Here is a 23,001-nt window from a genome sequence, read left to right on the forward strand (position 1 = left end):
TAGTGATAAGCACATTAATGGAGTACATCTCCAACAAGTTATAACAAAAATTTGAAGGAATAACAGTTCTATAAACATTCAAGATAAAAAATGTAAACAATTTGAAACAATCCAAATTTTGTTTTGCACAAATAATGAATTGTTAAGATAAATAATTCTGAATCAATAGGGTATTCAATACACGAAAATTTGTACATTCGGTGTGAATTTGAATTTAATAATTCCTTTAACGATGCCAGGAAGTATCATTTATTATTATTTCACATGCTTATCATACGTATGTTTATTAAGTGAAGTAAACTATATAAAATGTAATTCCCGCTAGGATAAAAAACGAAAGGGTATAGGCGATCACTATTTTCACCAATTTCATATGCTCTGATTGTGAAATACGATTTTTACCATGTCTATACCGAGGGCTTGCTAATTCTGGCATTAACAGAAGTGGTTCCAACAATAATAAACTGGACCTATTTGCTCGATGATCAATCGCATCATCTTGCTTAAGACTATACGATCGAAATACATCGTTACGATAATTCATCCAATTCTGTAAATCAGTATCGTATCCAACATGTTTTATTGAGCTCAAAATGTTATTGTGGTTCATACGAAACGTAGTTGGCGCTACACCGTTAGTAGATATTCTCCCATAAAAATCACTTGCACAGCGATGATACAATTCTGTATTAATTATGTCCCTTTTACCGCCATTCATTAAAAAAATATTTGGCTTCAATGCTGTTTTTAAATCGAAAACATCTCGTGGTGGGCCATAAAAATAGAATATACTGGAGGCATTGGTTTTTGAATGATTATAAACTAACAAGCAATCCTGAATATTATCGTACTGCGAGAATAACATAGTGCCACCTTTGCCATTTTTTAAATCATATTTAAAGCACAAATTGTCGTTCTGTTGAAACAAATGAACTTCCCTGGCATATAAAGGTCTTTTTCCATATATTAAATTGTCAGAATATACCGGGCTTTCTTGAGAATTGGCACATTGTTTGCAAATTTTCTGTCGTGGAAGAAATAGTGTATTTATCAAAGTCTTTGCTGTTGTTGGGCTATATTTTTCATAGTAATCCATTATATCACATTCAAGCGCGTTAACTTCTTCGTAAACGTGATCCATTTTCGTTGAGTATTTTAGACTTTCGTTTTCCTTTTCATCATTCTCTTTTACAGTTATATTACTTTGATCACTGGTTTCGTTCTTGAATTTCTGTAAAGATTTATTTGAGTATTTTAAGCATTCGTTCCCGTACGTAAGTTGTGCCAGTTTGTGACTTTCGCTTCCAGATATCGTTGAAAAATTCGTATTGCTCGACAAGGTTTCGATTGCTTCTAAAGTATTAATGAAAGCAGGAGATACGTATTCGTGTTTTATGTCTAACTCGCTTTCATTTTCCTCGGGTTCTTGAATAGAGAAAAAACCGTCGCTTGCGGAAGTTACATCGGTCGTTACCAATTTGCATGGTGGCAATCCCCCTTCACCTACGTGCGAAATATCATATGCGTGTGTCTCCGTGCATTGTGCCCCTATAACTGTGGTGGAAAGGTGCAATTTATTGTGCCCTTTGCGTCTAATTCTACGTTCCTTCTCTAATCGCAAATGTTCTAAGTGTAACTGGCGGTGGTGAACACACGCAAAATTATATCAGTTCGTTCTTTCAATCTCCTCCGATCGTAATTCCCGTTTAACTTTATCCAAGTCATAAACAACCTGAAATAAAATATAAGTACGATATAAATAGTCGACTCTTCGATTAAACTTTCTTTTTTCAAAAGTATCAGCAGCATATGTAAATACAAACCTCTAGTATAGCAGAAGCGCTCCAAGCTTGAGTTCTACAGCTATCTTTGCAATATTCTCCATCCTTGTTGGTAAGCTCTGGAAGACCTCTCCAATGATTCGTCGATGCTTCTATAAGGTGTCGAGAAATGATGCCTTCGACTAATTCAACTGTACGGCGTAATTCCTCCTTTCCTCCGACCAGTGGAGCGAAATATAATTGAGCACGAAGGAAGTATCCCATTGGCCAAACCCATTCCTGTTATGATTTTAATAGATCATATCTTCTAGTATCTCGAAACTCTTCACGATAAATTATTTCACGTGTTGGTGAAAGTACTTACAGGACCTTGATGATAATTCCAACCATGAGCTACCTTAGGGTCTCCACTATCATTGGAGTTATCATAATAACCATTGTATGCCCAGTCAGCAGGATCTAATGTCTTCATTCCAAGTGGTCCTAACAAAATTTTTTCAGCGTTTTTCAATGCTGTCCATGCGTGCTGAGGATTAAAGAGTTCTGGGGCCTATTCAGAAAAGAATATTTGAATATGACAATTGACGCCTATCATTATTTGAAATTATATAAGAACTAAATTATAGAAATACTCACAGCTACCATCGCAATTGGGAAATTTGGTCGTAACTGATAATCAGCCCATGCTTGAGTTGCTCCATGACTGTCTTTGAAAATTCCACGACGATGAATAAGTTCTGGGTTCAGTTCTCCCTCTGTTGGTACTTCATTGACGTAGAAGTATTTCTCGAAGTTCAATGAAATCTTTTCCGCCCATTGTTTATAGCTCCATGTTATTGCACTTCCTACATAAATTGAGATTGTAGTAGAAATACTTATGAATATACTGTGGATTTTTATGCAAAATCTGAGGAAAAGCTTGTTTCATTCTTTAAATATGGTAATGTCTACTTTGCTTTTGATATTTTATATATTTTCGTATATGGTGTGGGACTAGATAAATGAAGCTCTTTCTTACCATCACGATTCTTCCTTTGCACGCTGCCATAGGGGAAAAGATTCTGTTTGTATAATTCAGCTAAGAAACTGAGAATACTCTTACTGAGTCCTACTATTTCTACAGCCGAACCATCTCTCGGCGTAGCAGGTTTTCCTTTATTGCCAGCCTTTTCAGAGGATCCCATTTTATCCATCCACGTTCCACAATTCGCATCATTTCCTCCAAACACAAAACCAGTTTCTGGGTGCACCCCGATTTGATTATTAAAACCGCGATCAGTCATATGTTCGTCAATCTGTCTTCCAGCATTTCTTTCTCTGAAGCAAAGTCCTTGGAAGTGCACTGAAAGAGCTTCTTGAATAACATCGTGCAATGGCTGATCCTGAAAATGCATTAAAAAATGCATCAATTTAGTTCACAATGAATTGGTTTTTTACGATTATTTACCACTTCTCCTGCGGGGAGAGCTGGAGAGTCATCAGTTGGGAATAGTCTTGAAACTTTATCTGTTAAGATCTTCAAACCATTTGGCACTTCTTGTATATAACACTGAATCGTGTATAGCCACCACCATAAAGCATCTCGACAGTTGTATCTAGAAGATATTAAAAAAGTATAAAAGAATTTGTAGTAGTCATAGATTATTAAGTATATACGTTCATGTTTTACCTAGCGCTTTTTCCTTTGTCAAGAAGATTGGGAATAAGGCCGTGTCGTAAAGTTCCTGCATAACCAAGGATAATAAATCTCGCTTCGCTGTGTCTGCCTGTTAATATGAGCAATCCCCTCAAAGCAATGAACGTGTCTCTGCCCCAATTTCTCATATACCCAGTCGTAAAGTGTGGCAAGCCAGCAGATAGCGTCATACACAGTTGTTCACTTTCCCCGTCATATTGTTGAACTTTTGGTTTAGGAGGATCTAGATTTGGAGACAAATCTGGCAAGGGAGACGATCTCACTACACCTCCTACTTGTATCGAAACCAAAGACAAGATCTTGGCAAAAGTGGTACCATCCTTCACGAAACTGGAAGATGATAAATTATTTTGTAGGTATGTAAAAGATCTAAATAGGTATTTAGTAATGTACCTTGACATTAAGGTGTAGCATTGCTCGAGTAAAGTCATGTAAACGTTTACAATTATAACGTCGAAGTAGCTAGGTACTAAGTAACGAGGTATAAGTTTAAATGGTTCTGCAGCTTCTTCGAGCCATTCTCCAAGGGCTCTGGTTCCTTCGTCTTCCTTCAGTCGTTGCCATGTGTAATCTATATATTTTTTAAGATATTTTGTCTTTAATTATGTTATTTAGTAATGAATGAAAGTTAAATTGAAAAGCATACTTGCCTATTAACCAATTACCCTGCCTGAGATTAATGCACATTGGATGGCCCAAGTCATTATTTGGACGAATATCGGCCAACAAGGAAACGATACCTAAAAATAAAATATTGTTTGACAAATGTATGTATATAGAAAATTATGTAAATAAGTAGGCAAATTACCTTGTAAGCCTGCGTAGACAAGAGGACCATATCCAGGAATATCGTAAACTCCAAATCTATTTGAAGTTTCGTCACGCTCCTCTTGATCACATCTGTATAAAGCTTTATTCAAGTCTATCAAGTCCATGCGAGAGGCAATAACGCGTAGATCAGAAGTCTTTTGTGATGTGATTAATGAAATAGTGTTATGAAGTTTGGCAAGAGCTGGTTTTATGTTGACATGAAGTGATACACTGTAATTGTATTAAATATCTGTCAGATATACATATTTATATAGAAACTTTCATAAAAAATTGTAAAGAAATATTACCGAATAGCAATAATGGAACCTGGTTGGAAGTTCACAAGATTTAATTGAGTGATCTTAGGATCTCCAGAATCAACTTTTTCTACTATTTCTGAATCACAAATCTGAATGTGTTCCTTGATATTTACGACGTATTCAGATAATCCATTTATGTACGCTTTGTCTTGTTCATATTTTTCAGGGTAATGGAAAGGTGAAGTGCCATTACTGAAACCAGTATATTAATGAATTTATCTTAAAATACAGAACAATTATTATCAAGAGATACTGGATATCTTACCTTACTCCTACATGAGACAAACATGCTTCTAAGATGATTTCCTCCACTACACCTTCTACTCGTAAAGGTTTCACATGTCTTCTTAAGTCATTAGCATTTGGATCTGGATGTTTAAAAGCTGTAAAAGCAACTAAGACGACACTATCATGAGTTGTTGGAGAGTGTCTTGTTACAGCTACTATATCGGTGTCCATTTGATCGACAAAAACCTAAAATTTTTTAAATTAACGTAAATTACTTCTATAAAATTAACAATCTTTGTTATAACATACTTGAGAAAATTTCTGTTGCCCAAGAGTATAATGCAAGTCATTTAATGCTTTCTTTGCTGCAATGATACCAGTTTTACAGCCTACAAGCTTAATGCCATCTATCAAACATTCATCGTCTGTCCAAGAAGCGTATTGCCTTGATTCGTCTACCACGTGTATCTGAAAAGATTTGCAAAATTAGCTTACTATGTATCGACTAATAAATATTTAAAAAATTGTATAGACTGAAATTTACATGATGAGGGACGAGTTCATCATAACCACGATTACTGCCACTGGCACAAGCTGCCATTGACACAAGTGCAGCACTTGGAAGTAAATCAAAGACACTGCGTTTTTCCACTGGACTAGGATTATCATGAGTTAAGTCTAAGAAGAGCGCATGAGCTATACTCGGTACAAGAGGTCGTTTACGTGATTGTAAGAACGCTCCAACTGGTTCACCTCCATATCGATACACTAATCGGCCTTCTTCGTGGCTGTCCCACGCAGACATAGCTTCTGTTGTGAAAATGCAAAATCAAATGTTTAATAATAAATTACATTTATTTCCAGATTTATTACAATTTAACATAATGATTCTACGTACCTCGAATTAAAGAAGTGATGCCAAGTCGATTAACAAATATATTATCCTTTTGATCAGAATTGGTAAATAGTTCTGCAACAACATATAATTCTGGACGGACCCGACGAGCAACGTCAAGCATGTACTAAAAGATTTTAGGATACATTATAATAAGCACAAAGTCAAACGTGTATTTTGCAGTTTTCGTAAATTAAGCATACCTCTGCAACTGGTATAGGCGTTGAATGGCAGTTGTCTAAACGAATGCCATCAAATATTTTGGCTGTCTGTTCGACATAAGTAGTCATATGCTGCCAGAGGAAGGGACAGTCTTCTGGCTTGTTACCATATCTGAAATAAGTTCCATGTATTGTTAATATTTGTTTTTACAATGCAGTAGTCACTTTCCATGACTAATTACATCACCTTAATTTTACACTGTCACCCCAAGCAATGAGTTCTCTTCTTATATAAACATTAGAATCAGGGTCTGCAAAATTTTTCAAAGGATCACCATTCATGACCCAACCATTATGAGCCATCAGATAACATCCTGCATCTGAATACATAGTTGCTTCTCTCTCTGTCAATGTCTGAGGTGCTCCATAGTCAGTGAAATATCTACACATCATCAAAATTATGATTACAATATTTAAATAATAGATTAGTAAAAAATTTCTGTGAAAATACAATACCTAGGAACAAGTGGATTCCTTTCGCTAATTTCTTTAAGTTGTGGTCCATCGGGTTGTACTCTGAAATATCTTATGCCAGCAATCGTATTCTCGATCGCTGCATTCAGATGATTTTGTACTTCGTTAATAATTACGTCATTGAGTTCTTGCAATTTCTTTCTTAAATCTTCTGCGCAACGCTTCAATCGAGTGTCTTCGTCGAAACAATCAGCTCTGTAATGAGAATATAATGAACAATACACTGAGAGCTAAATATTAAAGAAACAAATCTAATAAAAAATTCAATTTAATTTACCTATATACATTATACTTTTGTAATGCAAGTTGCATATTTATAGTGGCTTTTAATCTACGAAATTGTGGGTCTTGAATTACTTTGATTTCTTCTACTATCTCTTCAGTAATATCTTGAGGCATCTGATTTCGTGCTAAATTTAAGAAGTCAGCAATAGTTTCATTAACGTCTAATATGTATAATTCGTGTATTTTTACGAGCGGCAAGAAATATGTATGGAGTGCATGACGAATTGACTGAAAATATAAAAAGAAATAGGCAATAAACATAACAAAATTCATCGTTATTATGTATAAATAATAATAGAATTTGTTTTACATTTAAATGTTCTTCAGTTTCAACTACAGAAGGAATACCCTTGAACTCCCAATCTCCAGCTGCCACTTGTACTGTTAATTCAAAAAGCGCTGCATCCAAAATATATGCAGGACGTAAATGAGGACTATTAACACAATTATATGTACATTCTGGATGAGATACTAAGAAGGAACTTTCATTTGCTGTATGATTTAAAACAATATCGCATATACTCAGCATCTGTAAATATAAAATATATATGTTTTTAAATTGTAAAAACTATTATGATGAAATAAGTTCTATTTATATGAAATTGTATTACTTACATTCCATTCATTACGCATTTTATTAATAAGCCCTTCAACATCATCGTATGTAACCGGTTTGTCATTGTCATTAAAAGAAGGATTTAACTTTAATTGATCACTAAGACTGTAAGATGATTTAGAAAATCCTAGTTCCTAAAATATATATGTAATAAAAATAAGGTATATATTGTGCACCACTATAAATTAATTTAATTTTGTAGGTTGAATATATTACCTGAATTGGTGTAAAATGAATTACATTATATCCAGAGTTTCGAGCTACTAGTAGTTTGTTTTCCCAAGTAGAGAAAGGTCCCAAACATTTTGCTAGAACAGTTTGACATTGAATGCAATCCAATGGTAGAGTTTCTCCATGTTCTCCAACTTTAAGTTCTGGATCTACTAATAGGTATCCAGAAGCGATGGGTTTTACACCTTCAGAACTAAATAATTAAACATGGTTAATATTTGCTTATTCATAATATTTCCTTACATTGATACTTACTTGGAGTCTGTTAAATAATAATGGAATGAACCAGCTAAAGACAGACATATGCTAGCTGTCTCATTTACCCATTCTAATGGATAATATGTATGTCTCTCAAATTTCTGATTTTCACCCAAAGGATGATTTATGAAAAGATCAAGTGTCTTCCCAAGAAGAGAAGCACCTAATCGAAATTCTACTACCCATCCTATTAAAAGGTATATTAATCATTAATATTGTATGATTAAATTCTGACTTATATAATTAGAAATAAAACAGATCTTTCACATACCTTTTTTTAATCTGTACAGTATGCCATCAAGATGTTCTCCATTATTTAAAGTTAGAACTCTGATTTGTTCAGAGTCATGACTCTGTGTTGATGACGTATTCTCTGTCATATTATCAACTAATGCCTGAAAACACAAAGGAATAGTTTGTAATGTATTATCACAGAATTTCAGAATTCTGGGATTACTTTGAACACGTATATCTTTACATCTGTATATTGTCAATGTCTATACTTTTTGACATTTAGTTTGCAACACAATATAAATTATACCACTAAAATTTTTAATAACACAACACAACATATACAGTTCTATATAGATTACCAACATAGAAAAATATGCTATTTAAAATATAGTTGTAAACTATTAATTAATAATTTTAATTGTACAGTACAGGTATTCACAATATTCTTACAAGGTGAGTTCTTCTTTAGGAAATGAGTACTTACACTTGGAACTTGGTAAATGGATAAATGTCTAGCCCTGAAGACCCTTAATATAAGTTATGAGCACAAAGCAATCATCAAGCGTACAAAAAGCGTAATACTATATTGCAGTGTTACGCTGCACGAACATGCATAAAGCTTAACACTATTCTCAGTCTACATGCTTGGATTACCTCTTTGTAATAGTATAGACAGAAGCAGACTTCCTACCACATAATATTAATTGTACATTTATCACTATCAGTTTCTATCCACCTACTGCACAATACAATTCTAGCAGATTTAATAGACAAATTACTACTTCCAACACCACCACTATCCCAGGCTTAATTAGTTTGGAAATGTACAGTTTTAGTTGAATAGAACCAGAAGTCTGTTCTACTGAGTTCTTGATAGATCTGGTGTAAATACATATTTTGCAATATCTTTGGACATAGGAGATCTTTAATTAGATCTTTAATATTGTGCTAAGCGGGTGTTGTAATAGTAAAACATGTTATCAATAGTAATTAAATGAATTATGGTATTCTTATCAATTAAAAGATACAAATGCAAAGGGTTATTCATGATGTATCGTTGTGTCTGTTTGAACTTACATAATACCAAAGATATTTTAAGTAGTGGCATTTGTACAATTGTTGAAGAATGCATCTAAGCTTCCTGATTAGTGCCCTTGCTGCATTCCGAAAAAAATTACTTATCACAAGCAGGGAACCCATTCTCAAAATAAATAAATCATATGGCAGAAATCACTTGTTACTAAGTGCAACGAATTCTTTAAATTAGGTTTATATTATCACAGCTCTTATCAATTTCTTTTTTTTTTTTTTTCGTTTTATTTAAGCAAAGGCCACTTTGTCTGTTACCTACAACAAATACAGAAGAAAGCAACTGAAAGATTAAAAAGAAAATATTATTAATAGCTTTTAACATAGAACAAAGTGATTATATTTTGTTGATAATTATCAAAATGTAACAATAATAAGCTAGTTACATCAGCTATTAATACTCATTATTGCAGCTATCATTAAAACAAGATAATGTATCAGGAAACAGCTTTATTTAACTTTTATCAATATACATAATATGTATACAGAAGTACAAAGTATTCACATCTAAAATAAGCAATTACTGTTGCATTTGTGTATGGGATTCTGGCAAAATATTCTTATATAATCTACATATTTACTTGTACGAATAAAAAAGATCGAAACTGAATCACTAATTAATATAATAAATTATCTGAACGAACATTTACGATGATAGTGAACGAGGATTATAGATAACTTGATTAAAAGCCATTAATAAAACAACGATTGTTAGAAATCGAACTGTACATCGATATAAGACCGCTCTTAGCAATAATACGTTATTATATGTATAATTGGTTAATAAATGCGAACAAAATCGTAATTAATATTTTCGGCTCATGCAACGCGCGAACAGTTACGATTTCCTAAGAAACACATATTACAATTTTCTCCTGAGAAAACATCTTGCGTTTGTTTTTCATACCTGACTACGCTGCTACTGTAAAGCTTTCCAAAACGAAAAACTTTTACGCTCTCATTCGAAACAAACAGGAGAAAACTGTAAACAAAATATTGTCAAATAGGTCAGCGATTCGTAAAACAAGCCCTAACGCTGTTCTATTGAGGAACGAGATTTAATTTAATTCTCACTGTACAATGGGTTATTTTCTAATCAAATTTGGGGACGTGACTCTTTCGAATTTGACCTCTATGATAACAGAAGAGAACTTTGAAGGTCACGAAAAATACAAGCATGGTTCAAGTTAAAGGGACTAAGCAGCAGACGACAGGTTGCAGTTGATACAAAATTCGAGCTCGATGATTGGACGATCAAACACGGCAACTTCGTACTTAACCATTTAAAGCGGCAAAACCTTCCTCTACGATTATTTTACGTTTTTGATGTTGTTAATACGTCTGAGCAGTTTTATACGTAGCATAAATAATTTACCATTTTCATCGTACAACTTCTAATGCCATTTTAACTCATTCATGCTCGCTGTTTTATTCTGACGTCAGGTTTCCATCTTTTGTGCTACTTGTTAACAAGTTTTGAAGCGTTCAACTTTTCTAAACGCTTCTTTGCCCTAATGTGTCCCACTAAATTTGTTTCAATACACGAGTGCATGTAAACTTGTTCATAGGTATCGCTAAAAATAAAAATCACAGGGTATCAAAGCAGACACTGATGATTAGAGCTCATCAGAAGTGAGGTTTGAACGAGAAACTCTAAGACACCCTGTATATTAGAATTTTTGAAGCTCCTTTTTTTAGTTTTGCCCTTACGTATACACAGAACTCCAAAATATACTACTTTTTATTCGGTTAGAGTCACACGTAAATGAACCTCGATAAAACATAATTAGGCCTAACAAAAATTGAATGCAAACCTTAGCGGAAACAGGAAACGTATAATAAGTATTTTTACGTCAAACAGGTCAACACTGCGATGGAATGCTAAACGATTGCATGCTATTAAAAAAGATGTTCATTCGAGGTTTTTATTACGTGTATACAAAATACTTAACGAAAACGTATTAATGAATAGTGAATTTTGTTGCTTCGCGTATACGTGTCGTAGGAAAAATAAAATCGAACGTGGTGCATTCTCGTGAATAACAGTGAACGCATAAAACTGTTGGGAGAGACGCTGCGTGTCTACATTTATTAAAATTAAATAATACTTCTGTAGAATAGAAATATTTAAGAACCGGTATCATTCGCTTTCTCTTTCGCACATATAATATCAAAATGGCAGCCGCTACGGATGAGCTAAGTAAGTGGATCCTGAAGAAAAATCAGTTTATTTCTCTCGAAAATGTTCTCTATGTCAATGACACGAGCCAATTAGTGCACTGTACTTTCGGCTGTTCGATGGTACTATTATTGTTGACGATAAAGAGAGTATCAGAAATATCGTTGCGTTGAAAGAAAATCAATTGTCAAGCCGTCTTGGGGAAGGCGACTTCGAATGCATATATCGTTTCTTTCTTTTTGTTTTCCTTATGATTTGCATTCAAACTTTCACTTTACAATCTCTGCCTTTAATAGTTTACTTGTACTTCTCTATTTTGTCTGCAGAATGTGTCCACACTTGATAAATGAATATTATGGAAGGACATGTTTGCATCCTTTTCACGATTTAAAGTTTCATATCTTTTGTATTATTCGGGCAACAATGCCTTTTCATCATAAGAATACAAATCATTATGTTAGCTATACAAAAGTTTTAGATGTAATATATGTTTTACGATGATTAATAATCATTTGATAGAAGTACGATCAAATCTTACAGTAATATGTTTCTTTATGCAGTACAGTTAGTTAAAGGTAGTATAATTGTAAGGTTATTCCGTACTTGTAAATTTATTTATGTTATATGTATACTTGTGTCTTAATATGTGCTTAATTTTTTGTTTCATGAAAGTGTTGTTGGAGCGTGTGTTTTTTCGTTTGGGAGCTGCAGAGACAGATGAACAGCTACAGACATCTGTTTGCAAATTTTTACCACCGGTTTTACTTAAGTTATCCAGCGCACAGGAAGGCGTTAGGAAAAAAGTAATGGAGTTATTAATTCATATAAATAAACGGATAAACAGCAGACCCCAAGTTCAGTTACCAGTCGAGGCACTTTTATTGCAATATCAAGATCCAGCTGCCAGTTCGTTTGTAATTGTATGTAACTATTAATAAATATCAACTTAAGTCATATTTTATGTGAGCAAAATTTATTATTATAGTATATATTTACAGAATTTCACGATTATATACATAAAATTAGGATATCCTAGAATGGAAATGCAGAAACAAGCTGAATTAGTACCAAGCATACTAAATGCCATAGAGGGAAAGCCATTATCTCACCAAGATAGGTTTGTTAAAAGTCTTATTTTTTTTTAATTATGATATTAATTGTAATTTAAGACAAATAAATATGTTTGTAAATGTTTCAGTTTACTGCTTATAATTATGCCTGCATTGAGCCATATCAACATCCCTATGGATCCAGATAAGCGAGCATCTCTCCTCGGATTGCAAGACAAACCTTATGTAGCAAAACAATTAATTAGTTTTATGCTTGATGTTTTGTTATTGCCTTATGGGTAAGATTATCAAATTATTCTAATTGTTTTTATTTAGTACTATAAAATGCTATTGTTGTAGATCGATAGGACAAACGGAAAAGCCACCAGGGTTGAGTGAATATGCATTTAAACGTGTAATAGGCGTAAATCCACCTACGGCAGAACAGCTGGAGCAAACAAAATTAGGAATTGTTAAATTTCTTACCGGAGGATGTTTTCCTGATTCAGATATTCTTATACATTTGATAGTAGCAGCTGCAGACACCAGATTTAGTGTAGCTAATTTGGCAGATTTGGAACTGAAAAAGATTGTTAAGTAAGTCTTAGGACACTGTCATATAACTTTTGTGATAAATTTTCTATCAGTGTGTATTAAATACCAACGTTTTTTTTTCAAATGTTCAGTACATTGGATTGGTCTTCGATGCAATTAGCTGCTCCACTTTATACATGTTTTTTGGGTACTGATGCTTTGGCTACACAAAAGGAAGTTGAACCAGATTTGAAACGAACGCCTGCGAGTACTCGAATTCGTCTTAAATTGTTGCATTACCTTTGTCGCGTAACTAAAGCTGGTTTTATTATACCTCCATGCATTCAGGTATATTTTACTTTTTGTTATACCTGTACTATATTTTATGGAAATATAATTTCGATTAATTTGCAGGTAGTTTTTGATTCGCTTTATGGAAAAAACACAAATCAAAAATTGAAGACAATGGCTTTGCAATTTACATCCAATATTGTGCAACAGTAAGTTTGGTATCCCATAGTTAAATTACATTAATGTACATTTTCAAATGAGTTAAATTAAAACCTTGCTGGTATAATTTTTTTTTTTTTTTTAATGTTTTAAGGTGTAGCCTTACGCCATTAACTCGTGTGGCAGGTGTTATTTTGAATGGCATGATAAAATTAATTTCTGAAGGTGACGACAGTCACAAAGTGATGGCATACACTGTTATTGGACAACTAGGGCAAAGAATCCCATCACTGATTAATAAAGATTCAAACTTGTTACGTAATTTATTTGATACACTTGTAACGGCAAGTATTTCACACTAAAATAGTAACAAGCGAAGGTGTGTACATTACTAAAATTTTTTATTTTGAATCAATTGTTTTGTATTCCAGACGGATGGTGATCTTCGAAGAGCAGTCCGAGATGCGCTGATTTCCGTAACACCTGCATTTGTACTTAGCAAAGATGATGAAACTAATATAGCTTTAATGAATGATTTATTGTCCAATTACATTACATCGCCAAAATCTAGCGTCAGGTATGTACACGTTAAGTAAATTATGTACATATTTAAAAATAATATTTTTATGTTATAATATAAGTTATTTCCCTTAAAAACAGATTTGTGGCTATGCATTATGCTGCAAATATCTTTCCACCCGATGATGCACCATCGCGCTATCTCTTGTTACTAGCATCTGGGGATAATAAACATGAAATAAGTACAGAAGCTACAAAGACTCTGTATAGCGCTATGCATAAAAATGAAGGCGATAAACAGGATAATAATCAAATATTACTACCAGATTTTCAAAAACTAGTTATTTACGTTTATTCAAAGATGCAGACGAGAATGCCAACTTCCAGTAGTGGAAAAGTGAATGTGGGAAGCAAAGTATTGCCTTATCCCATTACAACATTTACGGAGGTAACTAATTTCATTGTAGAAACGATGCATCTTTGACTTGAATTATTTTTCTTTTTTTAATGAAAAGAAAAAGCAATAATACTTTCTTTATTACAGATAATCACTTATCTTCGTATTTGCTTAGCGAACAGTGCTAATGTCATCGTACGCAATGAGCAATTACAGCATCCTTGCGAGCATACACCATTAATTGCTCGTTATCTAGAAAATCTGTACAAAAATCAACCAGAAACATTGAATAGTTACCTTGACATGATCTTAATTCTCAATCATGCTTCTGCAGGTAATTTATAATGAAACGTAGTAACAATTGGATAATAAGATGAGAACTGTATAATAATATATTTCATGTAATGTAGATCAAACTTCATTACAAGCTTTGTTGGAAGTGGTTGGTTGTGTTCCACAATATGTAACCAAAATTTATGAAAAAGAGTCGTGGATTCGTAATTTACTTACGTCTACTAAGCCTGGCGTGAGGCAGTTAGCGGCGAAAATTTACGGTTTAATAACAGTTCAATTGCGCCCCAATGATTTTGAAGCTCAAATTTCTGAGATTATGGAGCTGTTGAATAAGAAGAATTTGGAATCACAGCATGGATCACTGTTGACCTTAACGTACATGATGGAGAGAAGATTAATTTCTAATAAGAGAGACATGAATAGTACTTTCAATCTAGATACTTTTGTGAATGTTGTCAAAATGATATGTAAGTATACATATTTAAATATGCAATATTCAAACCTTTGATTTTAAAAATATTTCTGCAGGTAATTTCCTTGGTCATAGTACAATTTTATTGATGGATGCTGCAATTCAAAGTATTGGAGTTTTGGGAAAAGCCCATGGTTTACCATTACCCGACGGAGGTGAAGATAAGCCAAATAAGAAAGCAATTGTAGAAATATTATTTTCTGTAGTGAATAATGTAAAATTCAATACTAAGGTTCGTCTTGTAATAATCCTTATCTCTTCAATTAAAGTCGTAAATACTGTAATTAAAATTTCAGCTATTTACAGGTGAAGGAAAATGCCGCGATTTCGCTAGGATATTTGTGCGTAGGAGAAGATTTTCCACATACCTCAGAAATAGTGAAGAAAATAATAGCAACAGTTAAAGAGGTAATTACGAAAGTAATAAATTTACACATGTTGTTACAAATTTGGTTTTATATGTTTTATAGACGAAAGACATCGAGATTCATTTGATTATGGGAGAAGCACTAGTTCATTGTGTTCAGGGCCAAGCATCACCAGAAGCACGGGATGCTTGGACAACTTTACCAAATGAATATAAAGTATCTTACAGTAATACCAGTACAGAACTTTTAATGCATACTTTAGACGAATTACTTAGGATATACAAAGATCCACATCCCAACTTGAGACAGGTATTTGCATAATTGTACCTGTAAAAACGTGGTGTGTTCATTCTGTTTATTTTAAATATTTTTTTACAAGGCGGTCTGTGTGTGGTTATTAGCACTCTTAAAATATAATATCCAAAGGGAATGTATTAAAGAACGATTTCCATCGTTGCATCATGCATTTATAGATTTTCTTTCTGACGATAGTGGTAAGTAACGTCACAATTATTATTCAAAATAGAAGGAAAGTCTAGCATTTGTTGTAATTGAAATGTATTACCTTAATTATAGATATAGTGCAAGATATAGCAGCGAAAGGACTCAGCTTGATACATATAAATAGTACGAAAGAAGAAAAAGACTCTTTGGTTTCTAATATAATGCAGCAATTTACGCAGGGTCGTAAAACTGTGCAACAAGTTACTCCTGATACAAAATTGTTTGAAGAAGGCCAATTGGGAAAATCTCCCTCAAAGTAAGTTAAATAGCTATGTAGAAATTGGAACTCGATTACATTCTGAATTTAATATGTACATATTAGTGAGAAATATTTAAGCTTAAAATCGAGACATAGTATCTTCAAGTAAAGATTTAAAAGACAAATCATGATCCTACAATGATTTTTTGTGGAGTAATCTTTAGTCAAAGTTGGCCAATTTTTGTCCAAAATTTCTTTATGCCATAATTTGTTTAAACAGTGTATTTAGTTTAATCATGTAAATAATATTTTACTTGTAGCGGCAATTTGACAACATACAGAGAAATTTGTTCTCTGGCTACAGAGCTACAAAAGCCAGATTTAATATATTACTTCATGCATTTGGCGAATCATAACGCCGTATGGACATCCAAGAAAGGTGCTGCATTTGGGTTCGCTGCGATCGCTAAAGTAGCGAACGATGAACTGAATAAATATTTACCTAGTATAATTCCACGTTTATACAGATATCAGTTTGACCCAACACCCAAAATTCAGCACAGTATGTCTAGTATTTGGCATGCAATTGTTCCGTCGACGAGCAAGGCCGTGAGTAATAGACTTCGATCAAATTCTCGGCTCTTTATCTATAGTGGACATTTACAATTCTGTTTCGCACGTTGATAGATTGAACAATATCATAAAGAAATATTAAATGATATAACTGATAATTTAAATAATCATGAATGGAGAGTGCGTATCAGCTGTTGCAATGCGCTTGCAGATCTATTAAGAACGAACGTTCGTTTTAATCTTGCGGAATTTGCGCCTGAATTATGGAAGAAACTCTTTCGAGTAATGGATGATATCCACGAGGGCACCCGATTAGCTGCTACGAATACAACTAAAGTACTCAGTAAAGTATGTATTGCATTAAAAGATATCTTAAAAACAGCATGTTTGTAAATTGACGTTCCATATTAAATTCATTTTTTAGGTTTGTATTCGTTACTGTGATTCTTCGTACGGTAAAGAGGGCGAAGGAGTTATACGAGCAATACTACCTGTATTATTGGATATCGGTGTTATTCACACCGTGAGTACTATAAGATCAGTATCTTTGCAAACGATGTCTCAGTTAGTTTCAAAGGCTGGTAGTTTGCTCAAGCCATCTCTAGTCACTTTAATCCCTGCTCTTCTGGCTACAATCGGGGAATTAGAGAATCCTAATTTATCATATTGGAGTAACGTTTGTGCAGCAGCGACAGAAACGAGGGATGCTATCGATAATCTTAGAGCTAGTGCTGCTAAAGGTCATTATGCCACTGAAACGATAACGAAGGTAAGTTTTTTAACACTGACAGACACGAACGTTCAACTATATTAATGTTTCTTTTTTGTTCATTTTCTATTGCAGTGTGTGCAATACATTGATGCAGATATTTTGAAGGAATTAATGCCAAAAGTTACAGAGTTAATCAAATCTTCTGTGGGGTTCGGAACAAAAATTACTTGTTCACATTTTGTCATTCTTCTGAGTAGTCATTTCAAACGAGAGTTACAACCTTATAGTGGCAAGTAAAAAATTCATTACTGTTATATTTATGATTAATTATTAAAAGAATTATGATCGTAAATTATTTTTATTCATTGTTATCGAATAGGCAAACTTATATCTGCTTTGATGAATGGCTTGTCGGATCGTAACTCCATCGTTAGAAAGAATAATGCAAATGCCATTGGACATATAGTTGGGTCAGCGAAAGACTCGAGTCTTGACAAATTATTTAAGACACTCTACACATGGTATATGGAACGAGGTGTGCATTAATAGTAATTTTCAAATGTTTGGGTGAAGAGTATTATCTCATACAATTTTAAATTTCAGACGATTCAATTAGGCTAGCGATTGGGCAAACTCTGCAAGCTATAAACAATTATAATCAAGAAGTATTAAAAAATTACTCGAATATTGTTATTCCTCTTACTTTCTTTGCAATGCACGTGCAGAAGACACAAGGTTTGTATTTCCTATTGGAATTAAATCATAGTTCGATATATTACTATTTATGAATGACATTTTAACAGAGAATGAAGCTTTGGTCGAGTTATGGACTGAGCTATGGAATGATATAACTCCGGGAACTGAGGCTGGAATTAAACAAAACTTACAGCCGATAACAGAAATTTTGCAATCATCTTTGGAATCTTCATCATGGAATACAAAAGTGCAAGCAGCTAACGCAATTAATACATTGGCCCAAAAATTAGGTAGTGACATTGATCCTACTGTAAGACGTACATTATTAAAAGTGTTAACAGATGGTTTACGAGGAAGAACTTGGGATGGAAAAGAACGACTGCTAAATGCTCTCGCCACGTTGGCATGCAACAGCAAGTACGTAGATTTTTTGTTATTGTTTGGTCATCTACTTTGTTTCGTTTCTAAAACGTGATATTTTCGTCACAGAGAAATTCTCAAAGAAGAGACTGAAATGTGCACAGTAATAGTGCAAGCATTATACAAAGAAAGCAAGAAAGAAGCTCTGGAATATCGTCGTCAAGCTCTTCAAGCATTTGGTACGGTTTTGAATGAATTAGATATCGACAAGTTCGTAGAAACTTACGACATTGCTCAAGAAATTTGGAGAACAGTATGTATTATCAATTGAAAATGATATTAACTTTTCTTTCATAATATCTTTACACTAGTTCTGTATGACGTAGTTACAGAAAAAAGATGAGAGCGAATCTTTTATCTCTGAGGACAAGAGAAAAAGGGATAATGATATCCTGAAATTAAACGAGACTGTTTATGAAATTCTTGGAAAAGCATGGCCAACTTGTAAAGAGACTCAAGGTATTCATATTTAATTAAAAAAACATCTCCAGATGAAATGAAATATTTGCATTATTCTTTGACTTCTATTTACTTTTTTAGATAAATATTGCGTAGAATTTATTACTTCTTTCGGTACAATATTTCCTTCGCAATCAACGTCAATCCAAGTATCGATGTTAGCAGCACTTAACTTATTCGTAGACAAACTTGCCTTGCTCAAAGTAAATAGTTCAGAATTGTCAACGAAAGAAAAAGAAATGTTGGATTTAGTTTGCAATACATTTTATAAAATACTGAGACATAGTATAGGTAAGTGTGATTATAAATTCTGAAACATAAGTGAAAAAACATGAGCAAAAATTTAATGTATTTATTACAGGTATTTCATATACCACTATAAGGAAAGAAGCCTTAAATATAGTTTTTTCTCTTGGCAAGAAATTACGTGATTCAACAAATACTGAACAGTTTAATCAATTAACCACAGTATTGCAAGAACATATGCCGCGTTTAACGAAGGAGAACGAACCAGAAATTCGAATCAGGCTAATGGATATTAAGGAAATATTTAAACTATAAATATAATACTATTACATTGACGTTACGTATCTTTAAGTTAATGATTTTCTTTTCAGTCACTTCGGAATAATGATGCAAAAATGTAATATCGACTAATATTCGTTCATTTAAAGATACTTTGTAATTAGCGTCATTAGTAATAATCATGTAATATCTACTAATATATAATTTACATGTAACTATACTATTAGTACTTCTGATGATTTCCTATTTTTTTACATTGTATTGTAAAAATATAGGAAAATTATGTTTAGACAAACGTTTGTTTCCTTGTGAATTCTGCGCGAATAATATAATATACAAATTATGAAGGTCATAAATATTCTCATTTTTAATAATATTAAAAAATGGATTTATTTAAGGAGCTGTTTTTAAAACTTTTTAGCATATTTACGCTTACTTATAGGTAAGTAGAATAATGTTTAGTACACGAATAACGACTATGATTACGTATTATGTATCATTTTTACATAAGCAGTTATTTATATACATACAACAAATGATGGAATTAAACAAAAGTAGTCTTGATCTTAGAGTTTCACTGATTAAATTATAATTACTTATATTACAAATAAAAATACAGTGGATTAATTAATGTTATGTTCTCGTATTATATTTCAACTTCTTCAAATTGCTTTGAAGAAGTTTTTAGTTTGCTAGAAGGATATTTAATTCAATTTTTTTAGTAAAATTGTAGCTCCTGAAGTCGATTTAGATTTTAAACTATCTTTCATTTCTCTTAATTTATCACGTAGAGTATCTACAACTAATTGTGATTCATTTTCTAGTAATAGAACCAATAGAAAACATCCTCTGTTATATTCTATCCATTTTTTTATAGTCTTTATTGTTAAATGATTTACTAATATTTCTCCAAAAGTGATGTTCTCTTTTACATGTAATAATTTATCGTTCTGTATAAGTTTCTTTAACATCATGTGTAAACCTCCATGATCAACTAGATCACGTTCACTATCTCCTTCTTTAAGTTTTGTTTTAGAGTCTGTGATAAATTTAGCAAGGGAGTCGAAAGCTTGCTTTAATTGTTCTCCTGTGCCCACTTTCAATATTGCCAGTGTTACCATGGCAATCGAACTATTTGACATCCAAGTTGCTGTATTTTTTGCGACGTTTTCGAGAAGCGAACTAGAAATTGTATCCATAAGTTCCTTCTCTCTGATGGAGGCCAGTTTTTTACTCGATTCATTATTATCTCCTTGTTCTAAATATTTAACTATACTAGGAGGAAAATATAGAGGATTTCGTCTAGCTACTAAGTACAAAATTACGTGTTTTCCATGCTCATTTAGTGCTATGTCCATCAGATCCTTTTCAATTTCTGATATTATAATTTTCTTCATCAGTACAGTATCGTCTACTGAATCAAATAAAGCTAGCAGAATGAGATACCCATGTTCAGACATGCAGACAGTTTTTACATTCTCCTTTAGCGTTTTCATTATGATTTTTCTGTCTTTATTTGTACCATGCCATATGCACTGTGTGACAATCTTTGCACCAGGCTTGGTGTGAGATAATTCTACTGCTGAACCTCTGCACATAACAATTATCTCTGTTCTATCTTCAACAGAACATTGCTCTAAGAATTCTAAAAGAACACATTGTACGAGTGTATAATTCAAAAGTTTTTTGTTTAATATCCTCATTAAATTTCCTTTCACAGCAGATAATGTGGCAGATTTCATGTTTTCTGCGGATTTGAAGACATCAGATAAAGATTTGACATCTTTTTCTTTGGCTTGTTTGTACATATCACCATAGAATTCCTGTTTAAAATATATCTTCTCTATCTCTGCTGCATATGTTGAATATATAAGCTCTACCAATGGTGCAGTTACAGAACTGCTCATGAATTTTACAATGTTTCCATAACAAGCAGATTTAATTCCCTTTTTCATTTCTTGGGTTCCATATTTCAGCATATTCTTTACACAATTTTTTGCATATTTCGATTGAATCATAGACAAGAGTGAAGGCTTTAATTCATTGAAAATGGCCTGTCGTATTTCTGAATCTGAATACTTGACCATCCATTGAACAATACGAGACATATCATGGGTAAGGATAATTTTATTATAATGAGATTGTAGTAAATCATGTGCTTTCAGGATTAATTTCTTGCGTTCCAGTGGTGTACAGTCAGATCTCCGTAACTTTTCTCCAATCTGTTTTGCCATTATTGATATATCATAAATATCATTCAATTTTTTTGCTTTATACTTTTCTTTGAGTTCCTTCTTTTCTTTTTTAAGTTGAACCCAATCAGGTTTTTCTGTAGAATTTCCTTGTGTGAAGTTTTTATGCAGTGTCTTGCCTTTTCCCTTTGCATCTTTACTATGTTTATCTTTTTTATAATTTTCTTTGCTAACATTTGTTGTCACCTTTTCATATTTTCCCTTTTTCTCTTTTTTGGTCTTCATTGTTACATCCTCTGTATTCCCAGCGTCATTACTTGTATCATTAGCGTCATCATTTGTAGATTTCTTCTCTTTCTTTACTTTATTTTTAGCGTCAGACTTTACCTTTAGTTTCGCCATTTTTGCCTGAAAAGAAGTAAAGTACAATTAACTTCTACTGAAAAGAACTGAAGTTTAAACATCTGTAGACACTTTGTTATTCTATCTTCGACTTCTTAGTGTTAATTATATGCATAACCTATATTACTAACCTAACTTAAAACTAACTGTAATAACTACTCGATGCTTTAACTCACAGAAACTTGTATAAATATATAATATTAAGTTAAAAACAGAGAAAACTTATGCACAAAACTGAAATTTCATTAAATAAATACTAATAATAACACTGACTTCTACACGTGCACGTACCCAACACAAATCCACAAGTGAATCCCTTCGTTTAGAAATATATTTCGTTAACACAAAAGCGTTAATTAACAGAACGTACTAATTATACTTGAGCAGGTAGAAAAATTGAAATAAACTGTAAGAACTTCGTTTGTAACATATTTAAAATTCTACCGCTTGATTGCCATAAAATGTTTCAAAATTTTGCTCCATTTATGCGGTGAAATGCTATAACCATCTAGCGGCGAATTTGTGAACTAATTCATTTGAAAAATAATACTTTTGGTGCCATCTAGCGGTAACATGTATAATTACTCTGAAAAGGGAGGTTCTGGTGGCGCCGTCTAGCGAAGAGAAATTTCTGAGTTTTCCCCCGCGCGTCCCTCGCCGTAAAGCTTACATGCAGAAGACCCATAGACGTAGCCACTAAAAATTTGTAGATTCAAAGGCGTCACCACCTTATGAATTTACAAAAATCACTTTTTTGCAATAATTATGCATTATTCTATCTCCAAATTGTTATATAATGAATTGTAAGTCATTTATGCGTACTCTGCATTCTTATTGTGTAAATAAATTAAGAAATAAACAAGTTTTAGAATTATTTAGGTGATCAATCTTTGAAGTGTTTTTTAGTGTCAAATGAGCA

At 32.9% G+C, this 23,001-nt stretch overlaps 3 protein-coding genes across 6 annotated transcripts; 1 reads left to right on the top strand and 2 right to left on the bottom strand.

Annotated features, from left to right (window-relative positions):
* Positions 1–231: 231 nt before the first annotated feature.
* LOC143180328 (glycogen debranching enzyme) lies at positions 232–10,319 on the bottom strand. Its single transcript, XM_076380023.1, has 26 exons — positions 10,046–10,319; positions 9,127–9,396; positions 8,087–8,210; positions 7,813–8,002; positions 7,543–7,750; positions 7,326–7,460; positions 7,021–7,239; positions 6,703–6,938; positions 6,408–6,620; positions 6,139–6,333; positions 5,934–6,063; positions 5,734–5,857; positions 5,380–5,645; positions 5,145–5,303; positions 4,873–5,081; positions 4,596–4,799; positions 4,286–4,518; positions 4,128–4,217; positions 3,871–4,048; positions 3,451–3,807; positions 3,229–3,376; positions 2,800–3,163; positions 2,418–2,626; positions 2,146–2,331; positions 1,824–2,060; positions 232–1,732 (listed from the first exon to the last, which is right to left on the bottom strand). The coding sequence occupies exons 2-26, from the start codon at positions 9,247–9,249 to the stop codon at positions 1,667–1,669; spliced, it is 4,803 nt and encodes a 1,600-aa protein (XP_076236138.1). The 5' UTR covers positions 9,250–9,396; positions 10,046–10,319; the 3' UTR covers positions 232–1,666.
* A 678-nt stretch (positions 10,320–10,997) lies between these two features.
* On the top strand, positions 10,998–19,834 carry LOC143180161 (proteasome adapter and scaffold protein ECM29). 3 transcript variants are annotated; one of them, XM_076379815.1, is made up of 28 exons: positions 10,998–11,338; positions 11,990–12,237; positions 12,316–12,434; positions 12,516–12,665; positions 12,727–12,963; positions 13,053–13,248; positions 13,315–13,400; positions 13,505–13,694; positions 13,782–13,927; positions 14,011–14,317; positions 14,414–14,600; positions 14,677–15,027; positions 15,089–15,264; positions 15,339–15,440; positions 15,503–15,709; positions 15,780–15,894; positions 15,977–16,160; positions 16,424–16,712; positions 16,791–17,024; positions 17,101–17,445; positions 17,521–17,677; positions 17,768–17,923; positions 17,992–18,123; positions 18,192–18,501; positions 18,574–18,757; positions 18,831–18,963; positions 19,045–19,254; positions 19,325–19,834. In XM_076379815.1, exons 1-28 carry the CDS (start codon positions 11,314–11,316, stop codon positions 19,522–19,524), a joined length of 5,376 nt encoding a protein of 1,791 aa, XP_076235930.1. In that variant the 5' UTR covers positions 10,998–11,313; the 3' UTR covers positions 19,525–19,834. The 3 variants fall into 3 exon arrangements, with proteins under 3 accessions (XP_076235930.1, XP_076235856.1, XP_076236014.1); XM_076379741.1 differs by lacking the exon at positions 10,998–11,338 and adding an exon at positions 11,798–11,892; XM_076379899.1 differs by lacking the exon at positions 10,998–11,338 and adding an exon at positions 11,798–11,892 and having other exon boundaries at positions 18,837–18,963.
* A 179-nt stretch (positions 19,835–20,013) lies between these two features.
* On the bottom strand, positions 20,014–22,576 carry Peng (Pumilio and CPL domain-containing protein penguin). Of its 2 annotated transcripts, none has more exons than XM_076392901.1 (2): positions 22,374–22,576; positions 20,014–22,088 (listed from the first exon to the last, which is right to left on the bottom strand). In XM_076392901.1, the coding sequence occupies exon 2, from the start codon at positions 22,080–22,082 to the stop codon at positions 20,193–20,195; it is 1,890 nt and encodes a 629-aa protein (XP_076249016.1). In that variant the 5' UTR covers positions 22,083–22,088; positions 22,374–22,576; the 3' UTR covers positions 20,014–20,192. The 2 variants fall into 2 exon arrangements, with proteins under 2 accessions (XP_076249016.1, XP_076249017.1); XM_076392902.1 differs by having other exon boundaries at positions 22,356–22,576.
* Between the last annotated feature and the right edge of the window lie 425 nt (positions 22,577–23,001).

This window comes from Calliopsis andreniformis, chromosome 1 (assembly GCF_051401765.1).
Source record: "Calliopsis andreniformis isolate RMS-2024a chromosome 1, iyCalAndr_principal, whole genome shotgun sequence".
In the NCBI taxonomy this organism is placed as follows: domain Eukaryota; kingdom Metazoa; phylum Arthropoda; class Insecta; order Hymenoptera; family Andrenidae; genus Calliopsis; species Calliopsis andreniformis.